Raw genomic sequence first — 21,845 nt, forward strand, 5'->3', positions numbered from 1 at the left:
AAAGGGAGTTGGTCCAAAAATTTTGCAACAGAGAATGGAAGCAAGTCTTCTATCTGACTCATAAAGCACTCAAGTGTAGCACTCCTGTAGAAACATTATTGAAAATCACATGAAGATGGTATTCTACATCAAACTTGCTTATCCTTAGACACTGGAAAAGTAGTGACATCCCTAACACAGGAGAAACGATCACTCTTATCAACCAAACATATATTGTAAAAAGCATCTGCAAACAACACATCTACATTCTCAAAAATTCATACAAATATGGAGAACTTGGGCATCCTGCAATCAGTGGTTATCTGTATACCTGTCATTGTATCTCCACATCTTATTTTGTGATGGGCTTCTGTTGGTTAGTCTGCCTTGATAATCCGTCACCTGCCCCTTTGAAATGCTGAGTATTGCAGTACATTGATGAGGTTCAGCAGTATAAGTTCTTGTAATGCATCCAAGAGATATTTGAGTGCTGCATTATATTTGTGGATAGAATGAACCATTGCTCTACTGTGGCTTACCTCTTAGGTACTTCACCTTTAAATATTCCTGGCTTGCTTTCTGACCAGGCAATGGATCGTTTAACATCACTTTTGTTTGAGCTTTAATTCCTTCATAAAAATGTCCCATAGAGACGTGGCTGAGTCCTTTCACATACTGGCACACTTCATTATATGGCTCCAGCTGAAGACATCTCTACAAAAAGAGAAAAAAATGTCAACTGAGGTTTTTTTTTTTTTTAAAAGGGCGACTCCGGTTTCCTTTTCCTTTCATTCACTACAAAGCTAGACTACCAGTATATATATATCTGTGTGATGTTATTACATGGAGTCTACCATATAAATTGCTTAGAGGGGGATGCAAATACTCCTATCAAAGTTACTGATTATCACGCAGCTCCAGTCACACAGTTCTAATAGAGGAGATCACAGCTCATCCTCCTGACTGTATAATTATGGTCTGTAGCTTATTTAGAATATAAAAAGGTAATGATAATTAAACTGTCCCTCCGGCAGGTAGAGATGGTACAGCTTCTAGCTAATTCTGTGCTGATGCATCATCGGATTGATAGCACAGATGAGTTCACATGCTATCGATATGCAGCATTTTGTGTTAAAGGCCACCATGACATAAATATGCATTATGGGGCAGAAAAAGGTTAAACACTTTGAAAAAAAATAATGAATATATGCATCACATGTACCAACGTATACAGTATATAACTTTCTGGTTGGTGCCACTGAGCATGTGTGACAGTAATACATATGCTCACATTAGTGTGGGTCTCTGCGTATACTTCTAGTCTGTGCTCTTCTATAAATGTCACAAGATTAACTCCGTTTGTAGGCTGTACTTTCTGATTACGTTACAGCCGTTTGTGTGCATTTACCATAGTTCTTGGACAGTTTAACAACCATGCAGTAATCTGCTGCTGGGTCTGATGGACCTAATGTAGCACAGTGGCAGGGCATGGTGAGGAAGTATTCTATCTTCTGACGATCAACTGATTGCCCAATGCACTGTCAGTGTGGACAATGCAGGAAGCAGATAGTCCGTATTGCAGTGATCAAGTTTGGTACTACAGGCACAACTTCCATTGAATTCAACGGTAACTGTGCCTATAATACCAAACTGGGCTGCTGTAGCTACCAGCAGATAAATGGGCATCACAAGTGGCAGACTCCCTCCAACTATTGATGACCTGCACTCCATGAATCCCACAATAATGCTCCCATCATTAATAAACTGAATGTCGCAACTATACAATTTACAAACATCCGCAAGGACTCACCTTGAAGTTTGTCAGCGCCTCCTGCAGGCTGCCATGGTGGTAGAGCATTATCCCCCTCAACTGAAGGGTCTGCACGTGATTCTGATTCAGCATCAATGCTTTCTGAAAGTTCTCCATGGCCGCTTCAAAATTACCAAGTTCTCTAGAATCAAACATGCACCAAATTATACCAGATAAGTCATTACACGGTCTTTGGCTCGTCTTTCTTTAGGAGAATGTCATTTTTTCAACTAAAATACAATGTAAGTCATTAGAAACACTGGGAATGTGGATTTGAATAGTGTGAAAAATACAATATTTTAAATAGCTTTAATGCAATACGGGAGTCCTAGCATATGCATAAATATAGTCCCATGATTTATGAGGGTCAGCATTAAATTTACACCCAAATTAAATAGTGGTTTAACTATGGTCCATACATCACTACAGCCTTTCTTTACAGTTACTGTGCATTTATTAACTGCAATTATCCACAATGCAGTTGTCTTCCCCATGTCACTTGCTCTGCTGATCATTTAGCCCACATTTAATTGTTTGTAAGGATGGGTGCATGTCAGATTTTGGTATAATGTAATACTATGATATTACACCATACTAAAGGAGTGAGCAAACATCACAAGTTCATGTTCTCTACGGGGATCTTCAAAAAAACAAAAAAAAATTCCAAAACTTTTCCCATATTAGAATAAAAAAAAAAAATTAAATCTAAATAAAAACACCATAAACCATATTTGGTATTGCTGCGTCTGTAAAAGTACAATCTACAGATGTTATGCATTATTTACCGAACATCGTAAAAGTCGTCAGACAAAAAAAAAAAATGCATTGCAGAATTGCGCTTTTTCGGTCGCCCTGTCTCAAAAGAAAAAATTTAATAGATAACAATCAAAAAGTCATATGTAGTTCGGAATCTTACCAGTGGAAACTACAGGATGTCCTGCAAAGAACATGCCATCGCATTACTATCTCCACAACAAAAATGAAAAATGTTATGGCGGTCAGAAGATGGCAGCAAACATTATTTAAATTTTTTTCCTAAAGAATTTTTTTTTCCAAAACAATAAAACATTATCTAAAAATTTGATATCGTAGTAATCATAGTGACCCACAGAGTACAGTTATGTCATTTTTTTTTTTTAACACAAGACCATTGAAAATTACAACTCGTCCCACAGATAATAAGCCGTCATACAGCTAAGTTGATGGGTAAATAAAAGAGTTATGATTGTTTTTAAAGTGAGGAGGAAGATGGAAAATGAAGGGAAAAAAAGGGCCGCGTTCTTAAAGGGTTAAAGACATACTGGTAGTGTTTTAATCTTTTGACCATTAACATCGTCTTTCTGTTCCTTATTTGCCAAGGTAATAATTGACAACAGTAGATAGGCAGAGAATAACTAGGCAGAGAATAACTAGAACATGAACGCCCGTGTCACTGGGATGATGGTTTACAGAACTTGAGGAGTGAAGAATCTGTCTGTGTACTGTGCATCATGAAGAATAATCCAGCAAGGGACACTTACCTGTAGGCCTGACCCAGACTTTTATATGCTTCAATAAAATTTGATTTCTGCTTCAAGGCTTCCTTAAAAGTTTCAATAGCTTCCTGCAAAAGAGAATGTCAAAAATGTAAAGCTATTAAACCTCTTCACTGTAGTTGTATGAGGGGCATGACAGCTGTATATTCACTGGTTCTGGTTTGTCATCCCATAATGGATGTTGACATGCAACAGCTGTAAGTAAAGGGTCTAAAAATATATAGAGCACATAGCTACATGCACAGAATTGCAAGGTCTGCTTCACTTTCTCTTCCTCTTTACAATTTCCCAGTTTAGGAGCCATCATTTACAACTTAGTGAAGTATGTGACCTACTGATTTTATACTTGTTTAGGAGTTTCTCAAGCAAGAATACTGCACAGATTCGAAATCCAAAATCCCTCCATTTAAGGTAACGAAGTTGCAAAAATAAATAAATAGTTTGCATTAGTAATAATGTACAAAATGGTAACACATAAAACTGTTTGATATCATGCAGTGTCCATGTAGTCGCTGCATTAGGCCGGCTGCACACGGGCATATTTGTATTGCAGAATCCAGAGCAGGCAGCCGCCTCTAGATTCTGTGGCAAATACTGCCTATAACATGCAATTGAGAAACGCTTTTTCCTGCATACGAGCCAAAATCAATTGCGATTTTCTGCTCGCAGAAGTGGCGCACGGACGGCTAACATTGAAGTGGATGGAAGCCGCCTGACCTGCAGCCCTTCCGCAATTGATATTGCCGATAGGTCACGGATTCTGTGTCATCACTAGGTGATGACAAGGGAAAAGCAGGGGTTTAAAAAAATTAATTCTGTACGGCTCGCCATGCAGACCATCCGCAGTACAGAAAAGAAGAAGTAATGAGAGGTATGAGTGGATGGCAGCTGGGCACGGGGACGGATTCTGCTGCAGGCTCCCGCATGCAGGATCTAACCCGGTCGTGTGCAGCCGCCTTAGTTTCAATTATGCAAGAAACATACATTACGATTTTTCCATAGTATTACCTGGAGCAGGCCTCTGTGGAAGAACGTCAGACCTTTGTATAAAACGGCTATGGGCTGGTTTTGATTTAATTCCAGGGACCGTTGAAAATCTTCATGCGCCGTTACGTAATCCTGAAGTCAAAGAATGCAGCTTATTAAATGATCCATAGAAGTTTAGTGAACTCATTAAAATGCAGAAACAAAAACAGAGACGTCTCCATGTTTAAGAAAATACTTCTCATTATTACCAGTGTTTGAAACCATTGTAAAAACATTAAGAGGGGAGATATCATTTACGGCTTGTCCCAAGGATTGCTGGTCAACATGCAGTTAGTGGAGGCCTAACCCTCAAGAACCTCACTGATCAACAGAACAAGGCTGGTGAAGTCCAAAGCCCACTTTACTCCCTTACCTGAAACAGCATCACTCTCTTCCATGTGGCTGTGTCAGGTACAGTTAGTCCGCGACTTACGAACAGGTTCCGTTCCAGGAGGCTGTTCGCAAGTCCGAACAAATGGTTGTATGGAGCGGGATCGCGGGTGGATCCCGCTCCATATAACGGTTGCCGGCTGTTCTTACAGCGGGCACCCGGCGGCAGGAGTCCCGACGAGCCCCGCCGATTGTCGGAACTGTTAGCACTTTAAATACCGCTCTGACAGCGGTATTTAAAGTGTTAACAGTTCTGACGAGCGGCGCGGCTCGTTGGAACTGCTGCCGCCGGGTGCCCGCTGTAAGAAACAGCCTGCACCCGACATTCAGGGGGCCCGTACAGCGTCACACGATGAGATCGCGGGACGCTGTGTGGTTGCTAGGCAGCCGGGGACCTCCTGAAAGGCTCCAGGGCTGCTATGCAGAGTGCCCATCAAGCGCACGGCTTGATAGGCGCTCTGCATAGACAGCCCTAGGGCCTTTTATAAGGCCCCCCGTCTGCCTAGCAACCGCACAGTGTCCTGCGATCTGACCGGAAAGGCTTCTATCAGGCTTGATAGAAGCCTGCCCGGTCCCCGCACAGTATGATGTAATGCCATAGCATTATATCATACTGTGCAGGACAGATTGTTCACATCTTGCGAAATTCGTAAATCGAATGTTCGCAAGTAGGGGACTATCTGTATTGCAGATCAGTTCCATTAAGTTGATTGGACATAGTCGCACATACACATGGGTGGCCACGGGTCAGGTACAGTAGCCATCCAACCAGACTGTAGTCACTGCGTTCTGCATGTCGATGGTGGACTTGGCAGTCTGGTTCCCACTGATCACACATCTTCAAGACAGGCCTAAGAATGATGTTACACTGCACATCTGTTTCTAGCCTCGTAGGACTGGAGAACAATTTCATCTCACATCATTTTTGCCTTTTAAAGAGTCAAAATATTGGGGTGTAGCAAATGAACTCTCAAGTTGTTTGGAGAGCAATCTGCCTGTACGCAGTTATGGAGCCCATGACTCTGGCCGGCGTTCGTGCGTACTTGTATTGCGAATGGATCCGGCGGCTCACCGTCAGATATGCGCAGTACAGATTTTCGTTTTTCACATTTTTTTGGTCAATTGTGGAAGGGCTGCATGTTGGACGGTTTCCATTGACTTCAATGAAAGCAGTCCATGTGGAATCCGCAAGAAAATGGAGAATGCTGTGATTTAATTTCCACAAGTGGACATAACAAATGTTCCATTTTCTGAATGTATGCGGAATACACGGAGTGTCTGTGCGGGTAACGATTGCGGATTCCACAATGCAAACCCCGTCCTGTGAGATCAGCCTCAGAGAGAGAAAATCCCCTGATCGCCCTTTAAACAGTTACTGTGAGCGGTAATCAAATATTTCCAGAGCATTAAGATCCGCAGCAGAATCTTCCTATTCCTGCTCTTACCTCAGATATGAAGTACAGGGTACCGCGGTGCCTATATAGCCGTGCTGATGGCTGCAGCTGAATGGCTCTAGTGAGGTCACTGAGTGCTTCACTAATTCGACCCAGCGGAGACAAAATCTGCAGGAAGAAAAAAAAAAAAGTCCAATACAACCCATGTAACACCGGGTATACCCACATACATGTAGATGAAAGCTAAAAATATGTGTTCTCTGCATGCATAACAGATATTTACCCACACCGGTCTCTTCTATCAACTCTCTCAAGTTCATACATGGCGAGTGCAATGTCAGGCCGTGAAACCCGATATCACATCACCAACAAACATTGTCCCCGTAGATGGGAGGCATTTTTTGTGTCAAAAATGCCTCGCTTCACTTCGGGTAGGTAGCTAAAAGCCAGATATCACGCTTGTCAATGTGCATTTTATGTGCAAAAACGCCTTGCATCACTTCTGATCATCCAGTGCGTGTTTCACGCAAGTTAGAGGATCAGCAAGTGTTTGCCATTGATTTCAATGGGAAATATCACGTCGTAGAGCATGCAGTGTGTTTGACTGCCCCATTGAAAACAATGGGTAACATGTTCCGAGGGGCGTGAAAAAAAAAAAAAAAAAAAAGGACATGCAGTGATTTATTTTTTTTATTGCTGTGAGGAAAACCGCTCATGCAAAAGAATGGATTTTATATTCGAGCAAGTTTAGTTCGTTTCGCAACACGTAAAACTCACGCGAGATTCATGCTCGCGGCAATGTAGCCTCAAGGCAGACAAATATATAATGCTGGTTCCAGATCACTGCCCACAGTAAGCAGGGCAGCTAACAGCCAACAAACAAGCAAATACTCGTCTGACGGCTGATTGCATCTTTTATGTAGCAGCAAGAATAATCATTGCCAGCGGCACATCTTGGTTAATAATTAGAGATGAGCGAGTATACTCGCTAAAGGCAATTGCTTGAGTGAGCATTGCCTTTAGAGAGTACCTGCCCACTCGAGATGAAAGATTCGGGTGCCGGGGGAGAGCGGAGCGGAACGGAGGGGAGCTCTCTCTCTCCCTCTCCCCCTCCCCCCCCCCCCCCCCCGCTCCCTCCTGCTGACAGCCGTTACTCACCGCTCCCCCGCGCCGGCACCCGAACCTTTCATCTCGAGCGGGCAGGTACTCGATAAAGGCAATGCTCGCTCGAGCAATTGCCTTTACCAAGTATACTCGCTAATCTCTATTAATAAGGGATGCACTGATCTCATTAATCATTTGTTCACTATATAGTTTACATTGGCCTATGTGAAGGCTCCTTAAATAAGGCCTCTTGCACACCGGCGACAGACATATCGCTGCGAGAAAATTGCAGCAATATCACAGCTGTGTTCTGTGCGATATATTGCTTTCTAGCGGCGATACCGCGATTTTGTGTCGCTATAAAGCCGTGAAGCTTTGTAGCGCTCTTTAGCAAGGATTTTCAGGGTGAGGGGTGGCTTAACATATAAGCCCTAGCTGCAATTAAAAAACAAAAATACCCCAAAAAACTATTGAACGGCTGTGATTGGTTCATCGAGCAATGCAGCGATTGGTTCCCAAATGCCGTGGCTCAGCCAATCAGAACCAGCGTTTCCTGGAGGCGGGGTTTTTGAAACACCTGACCAGGAAGCACTGGCTGAAGACTACAAACAAGTGCCGAAGCTGCAGAGGAGAAGTGCAGTGGAGCAGACAGTGCCTGTTAAGATGCAGGCAAGTAAATCTCATTAAATAAAGAATAAAAGTTAAGCAACTTTTGATTTCTGCTTAAATTATTCACTGTCCCTATGAGCTCAGCTAGCAATTAATGGATGAAAACATTTTGGCTTACATTAAGGGTGTTATTACACCAACACTAGCGCTCACGTTGGCATGATAACTCCCAAGCTGAACTTGTAAGTGCAGCCCGGCAATTAGTGCTATACTGCATGCGCTAGCCAATAGTACACATGTATTAGAACCCTAAAGAACCTTTAACGCATGCGGAATATTTCTTCAAGACGCACCTAAAATGGAGATCAATCTGTTGCGGTGGATTTCTGCTCCATAGCCTGATTGTATACATGCGGATTTTGTTGCAGAATGGTCTGCGTCTTTATGGTCCTTTTACACAAGCTGCGTATCGTTGAGAATCGTGCAGTCCTCAGGCACTTATTTTCAGTGTTTCAGTGATTTTCATGCTGACTGAAACTGAACGACAAGCGAGAGCCTCACAATTCCTGCTCAATGTTCTCTCGTTGGTTCGGGTTTAAACGGAACGATTATCGTACAGATTCATTGGTTTCAATGATTATCTGAACTATAATCGTTCCGTGTTAACGGCGCATTAGGCAAGTCATGCAAAAATATTCAGCATGCATGAAAGGTCCCTAATGCTCCTTTTACACTGCATTATTCTCATTTGCATGCGCGAACGAGCTGGGGACATCATCAGTAGCTCGTGCAGCCTGTTTAGACAGGCAGAGTCATCGTTGACTCGTTCAAATCTCGGGCAGTGTTCATTCCCTATGTGAAACACTGAATGAGAAGTGTTTAAATGGAACAAGTGAACGAGCCAACGATGATTTATAGTCGTGCGGAAACTGAACGATGAACAAGAAGTGAACGATTCTCGTTCGCGTACGTTAAAGGCCACTCTCACACACAGTGTCGGCAAAACACAGCGATTTTTACAGCCAGTTTCAAAAACGTATGTCACAGCATTCACAGCGCTTTTTAACATACCCCATCATTGCGATGAGGTGTACTAAAATGTGCCAAAATAGAGCACACAGCGCTCAGAAATCGCGGTGTTAGAAGACTTTCGAGCGCATGCCTGTGAGGACTCATTGAAATCAATCAAACCGTTTGTTTTAACAATAATCATTCCGTCTAAATGCACTTTAAGAGGGTGAAAACCTGTCGTTATCTAGTGCTGCTCGAACAGCTGAGGGTTTGTTACAATCTAGAGCTAATCACATTAGCAAGAAGAGTCTTCTTTCTTGGTATTCTGGGAATACTTAAAGGGGTTGTCCGGCCATAAACATTAGATCTCATTACTTCTGTTTGCCCATTACAATGCACTTTGTAATATACATTGTGCATGGTAAATGAGGCAAACAGAAGTTATTGACTTACCTGTAGGGGTGCCCCCCCCTGTGTTGCTCCTCGGTCGTCCCTGGTTACGACAAGAAATCTTCTTTTCTTGTCGGGCCGGCTCCAGGTCTTGACGGGACGTCGGGGACGCGCTTCTCACTTCTGCTCTCTACTGCGCATGTGCAGTAGAACTTCAGCTGCTGGGAACCTCTCCCAGGGGGCGCGCGGCTGCTGGCATCTGTAAGGTAAGTGGACGGCCGGGCTCTCGCAGGGGGGGGGGAGGAGGCAGAGGGGTGTGTGTGTGTGTGTGCTGCTGGTGGTGGTGACCGGGCAGTCAGGAGTCCCGGGGGGGGGGGGGGGGGTAAGTGGACGGCCGGGCTCTCGCAGGGGGGGGGAGGAGGCAGAGGGGTGTGTGTGTGTATGCTGCTGGTGGTGGTGACCGGGCAGTCAGGAGTCCCGGGGGGGGGGGTAAGTGGACGGCCGGGCTCTCGCAGGGGGGAGAGGGGTGTGTGTGTTGCTGGTGGTGACCGGGCTGTCAGGAGTCCCGGGGGGGTAAGTGGACGGCCGGGCTCTCGCAGAAGGGGGGGGGAGGGTGTGTGTGCTGCTGGTGTCGGCCGGGCTGTCAGAAGTCCGGGGGGAAGGGGGGGGGGGGGGGGCATGTGTATGTGTGTGTAGGGCATGTGTATGTGTGTGTAGGGCATGCTTGGTGCTACTTTCACTTTCAATAGCCGACGATCGTCAGCTATTGAAAGTGCTGCTAGAGATCAGGATCTGCTCCTACAGCTCTGACAGGTGTAGCAGTAGATTATTTCATCTTCCCCAGCATGTTCCCTCATCACTGGAGGCTGTGACACTGCAGTGTCCAGTGATGAAGGAATCTCCTGCTACTGCTGTCAGAGCTGTAGGAGCAGATCGCACTGCTCTCCCTGCTCTCTCATTACTTTGAATGGGGCCAGCCGGCTGCTGGCTCCATTCAAAGCAATGAAGCGTGCATGATGCCGGTCCTCCAGTCATGTGGCCGGTGTCATCGGGAGCGCGCACTGAGGAGAGAGAGGCAGCAGTGCATCATGGGAACTACCCAGCGGCGCCATCTTTGAAAAATCCTTCAGGCAAACTTTATAAGGTAAGAAAAGGAATAAAAAGGTGAGCAAAATATCGTTTTTCATGGTTAAAGCTGTAATGTGTGATGCTTCTCCACTACAGGGCATTCATTGGGGAAAAAAAAAATCAGTTTCGCCGGCGGACAACTCCTTTAAGGCAATTTACACGGGACCAACTGTGGGGCAAACGATACCAGACACTCGTCCCAGTGATATTGTGCAGTTACACAGGTGAGTATCGCTGCCATCGCTCACAGCGCTGCCAACACGGAGGCGGAGGAGAACGGGGAGTGTTCTTCCCCACCACCCGCCTCCATTCACTGTAAGCAGACAGTCATTCGAAAGTGAACGATGGCTGTTTACACCGAAAGGTAAGAAATTCAGTTTTCTGCATGCAGAAACTGAACAACTCTCCTTCAGTCGCTGCGTGTGTTTAAAACGGGACGATTATAGTTCAAATTTCCGCCAGGTCACGGGAATTTTAAGAATTCTAAACGATACTCGTCCAATGTAAATGGGCCATTACACCATTGTAACAAACTCTGTGAGCAGGAAATGATCACGGTAGGTTTTCAGTCTCTGGTTATTCAGAATGATGCCAATAAATGGTAGTGCTACATTTGCAGGAAATGCCTGTCGAGACTGATCAAGTACCCAGTACCCTAGTCAATAGCATGTAGTTAGTGAATAAGCTCAGGAGTGCGCCATTCCATCTACCTTGGCTGTGTCTAGCTCATGTGGGAAGTTACAGATCCTGCGGTAGAGAGTTGTGTGCAATCAAGTTGCTCTGCTTCTTTACAAAAACAATATTCAGAAGTTCAAGGGTATGTTCACACAGGGCGAAACTTTTGTCAAATTTCCACAAGGAAAATCCACAGCGTTTAAAGTACAAGCCGTGTGGACAAGATTTAAAAAGTATGGACCACACAGTTTGAAAAAAAGTCATCGGGGAATCCACAGCTTCATTGGACATAGACTGCAGATTTTAAATTCTGCAGCGTGTCAATGCTTTGCTACAGAGTCGATTGTGGAATTCACCCTTTGCAATGTGAAGGGTGACACCTGCACTGAGGATACACAGTAAATAAGTCCCGTGTGAACATACCCTTACTGTTCCTTAATACACTACAAGTGTGAAAATCTAGAAAATATGGGAAAGTCTCCAACAGCACTCACTTCTGCCCTCTGCTCAAACACTTCCGGGCGATCAGGTTCCAAACTGATAACACGGCTCAGCTCAAATAACGCCAATTCTGCATTCTTTATATCCTTAAAAAGGCAGCAAAGAAAAATAAATGGTGAGCAATGGCAAATAAAACCCAATCCAGAGCAGCATCATGTTACTAGCATTAGAGGATGGCAAGAATGCCACGCACTGCTGTCTGGCAGCACCTTAGAAGTATTACACTTGTGCCCTCTCAGAAAGGTTTGCGTAAAATATGACAGTGACCACTTATTACCACTAATGCAAATGTGGAGAAACTGAAGAATACTTTAATTTAGAAGTTGTTCAATGCCTCATGAGTTCAGCAAGTGATGGGCAACCAGTGGAAAGCCCTCGGTAGCTAGGGATGGGCTTCATACTGAATCACCCAGTTAGCCAATTGAGCAGTACAATTGAAGCTAGTACAGCCCTCTGAACCCCAGGTCACTATGTTAATTCTCTATTTGGGACCTTCTGTCTCGTAATAGGTGCACAGACTTTCTTCACACGCACATTTTGGTGGGGTCTGTAGATTTCATAATGGCAACTTTGGATCAGGCATCAGTGAGCTTCTGGACACTTTGTGGTGTCAGATGCACCGATACAGCATGTCCCAGAGGTTTTAAATTGGATTGGTCTGGGGAACGTGAGGGCCAGTCAATGGCATCAATGTCTTTGGCATCCAGGAACTGCCTACATACACAGTTTACATGAAGCCGGGCAGTGTCCTGCACCAGCATACGGTATGATGGCTCCGAGGATGTCATCCCGGTAGCTAACAGCAGTGAAGGTACTGTTGGCCATCATGTGGAGGTTTGTGCCTCTCCAAGTACATGCCTCCCTGGACCATCACCATGCTCACCACCAAACCTTTCATGTTGGATGATGTGGCAGGCAGCATAACATTCCCCACAGCATCTCCAGACTCTTACGCCTGTCTCACCGCTCTAAGTGTGAACCTGCTCTCATCTGGGGGCACTGAAGGCAGACTTGCCAATTGTGGTGTTCCCTGGGAAGTGCTAACTGAGCTTCAAATTCCAACTACAAGACATTAGGCCTTTGTGGAGTCCGATTTCTGATAGTTTGGTCAGATACATGCAAACTCGTAACCTGCTGGAGGTCGTCTTGTAGGGCTCCTCCTCGCACAAAGGAGCAGATACTAGTACTGATGCCCTTCTACAACTCTCCTCATGTAACGCCAATATCCTAAATCTGCTCCATGCTCCTGAGACTGTAATGGGAGACAAAGCAAGCATTCTTGCGACGTTTATGGAGGAGCAGGGCTACCTGTGCAACACGATAGGGCTGCAGGTAAAGCCTTATGCTCCAAGGACATGGCAAATCTCAAAACTAGAGAAGGATCAGTCAGGAAGGAGAAAAGTAATTATTTGTGGCCACCAGATGCAAAACCATTGCCTTTTAGGGGGCATCGTGCTGTTGCTTCTCCAGTCCACCTGTTGTCACTTTGACTTGCACCAAAGCAGGTGAAATTGATTAATAATTGCTTATGATTCCCAACTACACAGGTTCAAAGTGACTTGATGCTGCAAGCTGTGGCATGAAAGTGGATAGCTGAGCATCTAACAGAAGACAGCAGAACAGGGAAGAAAACCATCAGGTTATGGAGATCCTCCCGACAAATGAGGCTCATCATAAACAGAACAATTCTTTTATATGGAGGACTCCGTAAAAAACAAATTAAAATATTAATATCTTACATTCAACAGATTTCACAGCCTTAATGCACCTCACACATTGCAGCACTTACCTGAAGTCCTTTTTTACCATAAGCTATTCCTCGGCCATATATAGCACTTACAAGATTTGCATCCTCCTATTACAAGACATGAAAACCAAGATAATTGTTTAATATACTTTTTCCTAGGAACATCTAATGTTGCAACAACTCAGTAGTTAAAGGGGTTATCCAGACAGCTCCCACCGGGATGCACCAGAGTCAGAATGGAAGCGCTGCCCCAATCCCTGTGTAGTGGCCGGCGCTTGCAATTACAAGCACCGGTCATTACACAAGGGTCGGAGCAGCGCTTCCACTCTGACCCTGGGGTATTGCAACAGGCACTGCCTAGAAAACCCCTTTGCAGATAGCGATAACTATATCCTAATACTAGTAACTATGCAAGTCGATAATACAGCAATAATAGATACAAAATGATAATAAGATGCTCTTGGCTTAGAGATGGAAATAACTCAAAACATACCTGAAGCATTGAGGAGAAGTGCTTTATAGCTTCATCATGCAGGCCGCTGCCTATTAATACATATCCTATAGCTGGGACATAAGGAAAGAAAATATGCAGTCAATGGCCGACAATCAAATGACCAAAATGTATCTTGTTCTCTAGCAGGAATCAATTACAAACAATCCTATGAGTAAGAAGTGATCTCAAAACTATTTAGAAAATGGCTTGAACTGTTCAAGACACTTTACAAACCCCCACAGAGAAGGAAGAGGAAGGAACAAGGCTTACATAAGATTATAATAAATAATACATTTTTACAGAAATCTATTTAATCCAACTATAAGCACAGGACCCCGCGGACACATCGCTGACTAGATTTGTGTCTCGTATTGCAATTTTGGCCTGATACCCCAAACGTCAACTTTTATCCCATGCACAAGATGTTGGATTGCAGCCCAGGTTCCATCTGTTGGTGAAGAAAGCAGCAGATAATCAGGCCATTATATCCCATCCCCTAATTAAAGCATGCATTTTCCCAACATCCAACATCCTAACATGAGAGCCATCAGCTATAAGGGCTTCTAGCTTAATGTTCCTTATACGGCTGCCTGTCCACGGGTGAGTCGTCATTGCACGATCCGCTGCGATAAAGGTTTGCGAAACTCGCATGACACGCTTTCCATAGGAGAACTATGGAAAGCGCAGCCCGACGTCATAGGAATTCTCCGCTCGCGTGAATAAAATCACAGCATGCTGCGATATGCCGCGATTCTCATCGCGGAGACCTTACAGTGCTTCCCCCATGTACCCCGCAGCAGAATATCGCTAGCGATATTCTGTCCCGGCCTACAGCACCAACATATTCTGCAGCGCTGTACAGAAAGTATCACCATTCACATTAGTTCTGGCTCATAATGTGGCTCAATCTAAATTTCCCCATCTCATACACAAACTGAGGCCAATTTCCTGTGAAACTAATTAACTTATTAGCAGACTTATGGCATCTGGGAGGAAAGAACAGCCATACAAACTCCATGCAGTTATCACTCATGATCAAATTAGACCCCAGAACTCCCACGAGACGCTGTGATCATGACCGCTGAATATACCAGAAGAGAAGGCCCCACGGTCCCTTAAAGGGCATTTTTCTATGATATGTTCTGGCAGTTGTAAGACCTCTGACATGGTTTCTTCTGGATGCAAACCTTCCTCCTGACATGATCACACCACCGGCAAAACAGCCCAATTCACAACGGTGATTTTTACATCAGAGTTCTGTCCGAGTTTGTAAGTGAGCAAACTCAGACAGAACTCAGACCCAATAAAGTCATAGGGGTGCAGACAAGCCATTTTCTACATGGACCTTGTCTATAAGCCAAACGAAATAGAGAAGAGCAGCCTTCCAGGGAATTAAGTTAAAGCGATGTCTTTCTTGTGCCCATACAACGTTTCAACCCTTGACAAAGACTTGACAAAGACCCTTGTGCTTAGGGTTGAAACGTTGTATGGGCACAATAAAGACATCGCTTTAACTTAATTCCCTGGAGTGCTGCTCTTCTCTATTTCGTTTGGCTGATGTACATCTGATCCAGGGTCCAGGATCGTGTTGAGCGTGCACCTTACATTTGAGATCATCCTTCCTTTCAAGTTAAGGTGTTGTGAGTGCTGTGGCAAATTGACTATCTTTAATTGGACCTTGTCTATATATAAAAAAATAAACAAATAAACTGCAGTATGTCATATTCCGGTCAGTTTAATGGATGAGAGTAGAACATGCAATGTCCACATGTCCAGCGCATCGGAAAGCACAGTCACCCCCCTTACCCCCCCTCAAATAAAACCCCAAAACAAACAAAAAAAACCCCAGAACACTATGGCTGTTAGCGAGTGCTAACCTTTAGGTGGTACCAGTTTCAAAGTGTAGGACAGTAATGAACAAGCCTGGGGTCAAATACACCCCATGACGGTTGAAGGCTATGGACAACTTTGTAACAAGTAATATTTTCCTTCAAGTAAGACCGGTTTCACATCTGCGTTGGGAGCTCCAGTCGGAGGTTCCATCACAGATGCGGCTGAGAATACCGGAAGAAAAAGCGCTTTTTCTTCCGTCCATAAGCCAGGCAGACCCCATGACAGCCATTGAGGTCCAGCAGGCGTTATTCGGTTCCATTCAGAGACCGTTCGGCCATGGGAATTCCCCTTTCCTGCTCCCCGAACAGAGCAGGAAGGTGTAATCCCCAGAGCAGATGTGAAAGCAGCCTTATAGTTTGCGAGGTGTAATATTAAAAACAAAACAATAAAATTCATGCGTTTTTAGTGATAAATGCTACCAACATATTCCAGGCGTGTTTAAAGTTAAGTTTTTCTATTTTCTCTCGACTTACCAAGTTCTTCATTTGTGTCATCATCCTCCGTGACAAATGGCAATCTCTTCTGCTCAGCCAGAGTCTTAGCCTGACTCTGAAGTAAAGGAAAAGCCATAACTGCATTATGTACGCCGACTTAAGAATATTCAGCAGGATCAATGGACTAAGCCCCTAAAAGGTATATGTTAATCGCAGCAAAATTCTGTAAAGTAAGGTCATCTATGGTACACCGCCTAATAGAGCCTGCTACTCCTTATATTAGGAATTCATTTAACCCCTAAAAGACCAAGCAGGGTAAGTATACGACACTTGGTCATGGGCTTTAAATCCCCGCCGATAGATGTACGATACTGGATTAAAGCCTCTGCTCCTGCAATCAAGCAGAAGCAGGTCAGGTCCTTGGCTGTTAGTCACAGCTGAGAACCCGGAGGAGAAGGGAGAAGCAGTTTTTAACCGCTTCCGTCTTCTCCTTTACTGGGGGACATAGATGTAAAAACTAATGAACAAAAATAATTCAGGAGCGGAACTCATTATGAACACTTTGCAGTAGAAGGTCCATGGCTTCACATGGTTAAATATATACAACGCAATACCTTACATACACTATAAAAAAGGCCAGGTCTACCAGAGCAGAAGACAAGCTTGAATAGTACCCGGTTTCCCTGAAAATAAGCCCTAGGATGATTTTCCAGGATTTTTGAGGATGCAAAATGATTTTTCAGGATTTTTGAGAATGCTTGATAGTAGTTGCTCTAACTCAGAGAGGTTCCTAAGCTGGTGGTCCCTGCAATGACATTCATATGACCTAGAAGTGCCTATGGGGGATAGGGGTGGTCTTATTGGGCATTTTTTTTAGGCTCCATCATTGGCTGTTTGCTGGAGCTGCTGCAAGCCAGAACAAGCACAGCTCTGCACAAGGTATAGCAGAAGGAACGGTACTGCAGGCCCAGTCCCATTCAAGTGAATATACAGAGCTATAGATTTCGCAGCAGCTCCACTTAACAGCTGATCATGGGTGAAGGGGGGCAAATGTTGGACCCTGAACAATCTTTTTTTGATGAGCCAACCTTTGAAAAGGGGTTTCCAGGCACCGTCCGCTGTTACAGCCGGGATACCCTGGGATGGGAGCAGAAGGGCAACTAGAAAAGCTATTCTACATTCACTGGGGCGAGCGCGTCTTTTGGGCCGAGATATGGCCCTTTCCAACTGCGTTTATGACACAGATGCCAAACGTTTTTCATTCAAAAACACCTTGCATAACTTCTGTGAAATTGCGATCCTCAGGTGTGTTTCTAATGGATTTCAATGGGAATCAGCACTCGCATGCACATCTCACAGCATGCAAGCACCATGCAGTGTATTTTAATGTCCCACTGAAAACGAGCGAGATGTTCCAAGGGAACACCAAAAGATAGAACATGCTGAAAAGGTTTTCCTCGCAGCATTGCTAAGAGGAAAATTTAAAAAATAAACAAAGAATGGCTCACGTGAGCGAGTTTATTCAAAAGAATACACTTCATAATCGGGCAAGTGTTGTACGTCTCACTGCGCGAGATTCTCACAAGTGTGGATAAGCCCTTATACAATAACAATCTGTATTAAAACAAAGTAAAAGTATCCCCAAAGCTATTCTACTTTCTGTGCAGCTTTAGACTGGGCAAACATCCTCTACAAGCAGAATACAAACCAAGATCTTTTCTGTGTTCCGTGAAATGATGGATTCACAAGCTGGGGATCCTCTCGGCTCGCAGTCCATTTCACGGAAGGTAAAAAACGCTGAATCTACAAAATAAAATATGTGCTTCATTACAAGAAGTGTAGTGACAATTACCCAGAGAACTCAGTAATGGTGAAATATATATGTACACATTGTAGAAAACATCCACGTATCTCATGCAAAAATATTCGTTTGCTACATTTTCCATAAAGTAGCTCTTGGCAAACATTAACAGAAGAATAGAGCAAAAATGCACGCATGGAAAAGTAACTATAACTCTATGTTTGGCGCCAGCTACCTTCATAATATAACTTTGGACTGGACAGAGGCTCATTTTCCTGTTCCACAGCTCCAAGTTCCCCCTGTTCTACAGTGTCCAAGGAAATCTTCCACGTTAACCCTAGATGTGACTGCAGGCAGGCGGCATGGTTTTCATTTAGGGATCATTCACCGGGACGTGAGCGGATTTCAGTCCTTAAATATACAGCCTATTCAGGCTATGCCCTGCGTATTCTGACCCTTTTGCATGCTAATACGCTGGTATTTAGGCGCACGCAAAAAGATATATCTATGCAGAAGGGCCCATTACTTTGATGTGCTGCAGATATGCCACAGATTATACCCTGCGCATCAAAAGGGGTGAAATCTGTGGTGAAGATCCAGAGCAGAAATGGACAAGGTGCAGATTTAACATCCACATTGCAGGTCAATTTATGTTGCGAGTACCATCCACTTCACTGGTACTGTACTAAAGTGCAATTTTCTGCATGCAAATACACAGTGTATTTCTAACGTGAATATATCACGAGACACACTCTGTATGCCAACAGGGTATATACTGTTTTACACATCCAAGTCCCTCGCCCATTTACAAAGGTAACATTTTCATTATGGGATTCAGTTTAAATAGCCAAAAGCGGTGTTCCTACAGAACCTTAGATGGCACCATGGACTTTAAACTGTCCCGCCGGATATGGAGAAACAAAGATGGCTGCACCAGCTTCTCAGACTACCTAATGCACACTGTTTATTAGTATGTATCATCAGTCTAAGGCCTCCCTCACACAGGCAGTTTAGAACCACGTTTTGGCTGCATTTTCAGCCTAGCTGCCTCCGTCGGGGTCCCGCTGCGCCTCCTACCATTCAAAATATACAGGGCTGTGCCTGGTAAACAGTGAAGAGGGCACAGTGCTTGGGCTATTGCTGCAGAAACCAGCGGTGTTCAGGACTTAGACCCCCATGTTGGATCAGTGGTTAAAACTATTGCCCTGCAGTGCTGGGGTCCTGGGTTCAACTCCTACCTGTTTGTGCACTTTTCCTTCCTGACTCTTAACGCATAATGATAGGTTAACTGTGATGTACAGCGCTGAGGGATATGTATGTGCTATATAGATGCATAAACCTTCAATGCAGCGTTTGCATATAGATAGTTTAATTAATTTAACTCCATGCACATTCGTTGCTTTCATTTCTGTGGCAATACTTAGTAATTGGAGACAGACATGTAGATCTGACAAGTCTAATATAGGACAACGCACAGCCTAACAGCCAGACTGTCAGACATGACATCACTATGACGGCGGCCAAGCCAGGCTAAGTCTACACAGGAGCCCCATACACAAAACACCAGGATATTGGGGGGAAAATTAAAAGAAAAAAAAAATCACTTCAGATCAGGATGCTTAAGGCCCTTTTAGATGGAAGGATTATCGCTCAGAAAGGCTAAAGTAAACGATAATCGTTCAGCCTAAAAGCAGTCGATGAACAGGCATAAAATCATTGTTGCCTGGTTCGCTAATCGTTCAGTCGTTCTCAGTCACTTATACGGCGAATGTGAACGACTGAGCGATTTCTTGTTGAGCGAGCCAACGACGCATTTTCCTGTATACGCTAATCATTTAGTGTAAACCGGACCCTCATTGGTACGGGTCATACAAGACTTGTTGTGCTGCTGTAAGGCTGGGTTCACACAGGGTGGAATTGACGCGGAATTTCAGTCTGAAAAGTCTGCATGGCAGATTAGCCAGCAAAGTGGACAAGATTTTGCGAAAATCTCGTCCCCACACTGCGGCCAAGCCGCACGAAAAACTGATAAGCGGCACGGAATTTAATTCCGCAGCATGTTAATTCTTTTCTCGTTTCCACAGCGGCCTCTCTCCTCTCTATGGGAAGAGAAAGCTGCAGCGGAATGCCGACTGTGAAACCCCTCCAAAACCCGCGACTAAAGGCCACGGGTTTAGAAGCTGCATTTATCCCACGAAAATCTTACGGTTTTTCGGTGCAGCCATTCCGCGAGAATTCGGCTGAAATTCCGTCCCGTGTGACCCCAGCCTAAGGTCTCCTTCAGACGGCCATATTGCAAGTTGCACTTGAAAATCTCGGGGGCAACTGGCACCTGAGGACACAGAGATACCGGTCCGACCTCCATGGACATTGCACATTGCTATGGTTGTCCATGTATATGGACCAGAATAGATCCTTGTCCTCTCCTACATGGATCATCGGGCCGTGTGAAAACTGGCCCATGTGAATAACCTCATGGGTCCACAGGTGGTCCATGAAATACACGGACAGCACATGGATGGACAATACAGCCATCTAGATTGGAAGCTTACATGTACAGAGGCCTCTCCAGTTGTAAAGCGCTACGGAATAGGGTAGCGCTATAGATAGATATTAATACAGAGTGCAATGAAGTACAAGTCCAGGTTGTATTCTGGGTCTATCCAGCTCCGCAGGGTGTAGAGAACCCCCGTGGACGCGCCCCAACGACATTATCGTCATACCGAGTTCTACTTCTGCATTATATGAAGCCAACAGTAAAATCATAAGCCCATGTCTAGTAAGGACACAGAAATCCCAGAGTTCTACTGGCACCTAATTTTTGGGTTGTTTTCGGCCAATTCAGGGCTCCTTTAGAAGGGAGTATATGCAAATGTGCCCGATTCAGTGCAACACATTTGCGCTACGAACGAGGTTGATTTGCACATTGTATTGTACTTTTTGCGCACGCAAAGCCTTTAATATTCACGTGTAACACCCCCTTACACCCGGATTTAATTGGCTACTTAGCCAAATGAGGTCCATATGGGTTCTTTTTTTTTTTCTTCTCACAGAATAGCGCATTTCTGTTCGCATTGTGTACACATTTCTGCATCTCCCATAGGGCTTCGAGGGGGTCCTTTGGCGCACAAAATAGAGCATGTCTTATATTTTTGAGCATGCGAGAAATGTGTGGGAAAAATAGGGATATCAACGGGTTCTATTTTCGGCAGATCGCACACACAATTGTTGTGCGATTTTGGTCTTTTTAATGACTTACAACTTTTTATCTGTATGGGTTAAGTGTATTTTTATGTCTTTTTTTTACTTCCATGTGTCACTTTTGCGCATTTCTAGTGTTGCATTGTATAGCATGGATCAATGTGGAAACGGATTTCAAATGTGTGTTACTTTTTAGCTTTTACTTGAATGGGTGACTGTCATGCGAAAAATTAGACGATAATAGTACATGCGGCAGCGGTCTTGTTTGGTTTTCTTTAACAAGACCATCAGTCCATGAATAAATAAACAAACCCGTGAAGCCTACTTACTATAATGGGTGGGTGCGCCGTGGGCGGACCATTGCAAATATGGACAGGACACAAATGTGAAGATAAAGTCGCATTGTGAATAAGACTTGAAGGTCATGAAGACGTTCTCCAAGTTAATGACATTATACATTCAGGGTACAATAATTACCAGCCGCACAGAGCTCGTTAGCAAAGACCAGAAATTAATTTCAGTACATTTATTCAAGACATACTCAGTTTCTTAAGACAGACAGTATCAGTCATAAAGACAGCGGACGTAGAGATTCTCTCACCAGACACGAAGCCGGGAAACAGGAGGCAAGAAATCTAATTATCTCTTTTTCTATTGCTTCACAAGGCCATGGATCACTTACACGGTCAATGTTCTCTGGCTTATGTAATCACATTAGGTCGCT

General features: G+C 44.3%; 1 protein-coding gene across 3 annotated transcripts in view; it reads right to left on the reverse strand.

Annotated features, from left to right (window-relative positions):
* The window catches only part of TTC13 (tetratricopeptide repeat domain 13), a 71,284-nt gene that overhangs the window by 39,911 nt on the left and 9,528 nt on the right, over window positions 1-21,845 (reverse strand). For all 3 annotated transcript variants that reach the window (XM_066595912.1, XM_066595911.1, XM_066595913.1), the window contains exons 2-11: window positions 17,828-17,922; window positions 16,159-16,234; window positions 13,793-13,863; window positions 13,342-13,407; window positions 11,546-11,638; window positions 6,186-6,302; window positions 4,333-4,443; window positions 3,310-3,392; window positions 1,790-1,931; window positions 519-693 (exon numbers count right to left, since the gene is read on the reverse strand). In XM_066595912.1, coding sequence (XP_066452009.1) covers window positions 519-693; window positions 1,790-1,931; window positions 3,310-3,392; window positions 4,333-4,443; window positions 6,186-6,302; window positions 11,546-11,638; window positions 13,342-13,407; window positions 13,793-13,863; window positions 16,159-16,234; window positions 17,828-17,922 — 1,029 coding nt within the window. The remainder of the gene's footprint in view (window positions 1-518; window positions 694-1,789; window positions 1,932-3,309; window positions 3,393-4,332; window positions 4,444-6,185; window positions 6,303-11,545; window positions 11,639-13,341; window positions 13,408-13,792; window positions 13,864-16,158; window positions 16,235-17,827; window positions 17,923-21,845) is intronic.

Source organism: Eleutherodactylus coqui, chromosome 3, assembly GCF_035609145.1.
Source record: "Eleutherodactylus coqui strain aEleCoq1 chromosome 3, aEleCoq1.hap1, whole genome shotgun sequence".
Lineage (NCBI taxonomy): Eukaryota > Metazoa > Chordata > Amphibia > Anura > Eleutherodactylidae > Eleutherodactylus > Eleutherodactylus coqui.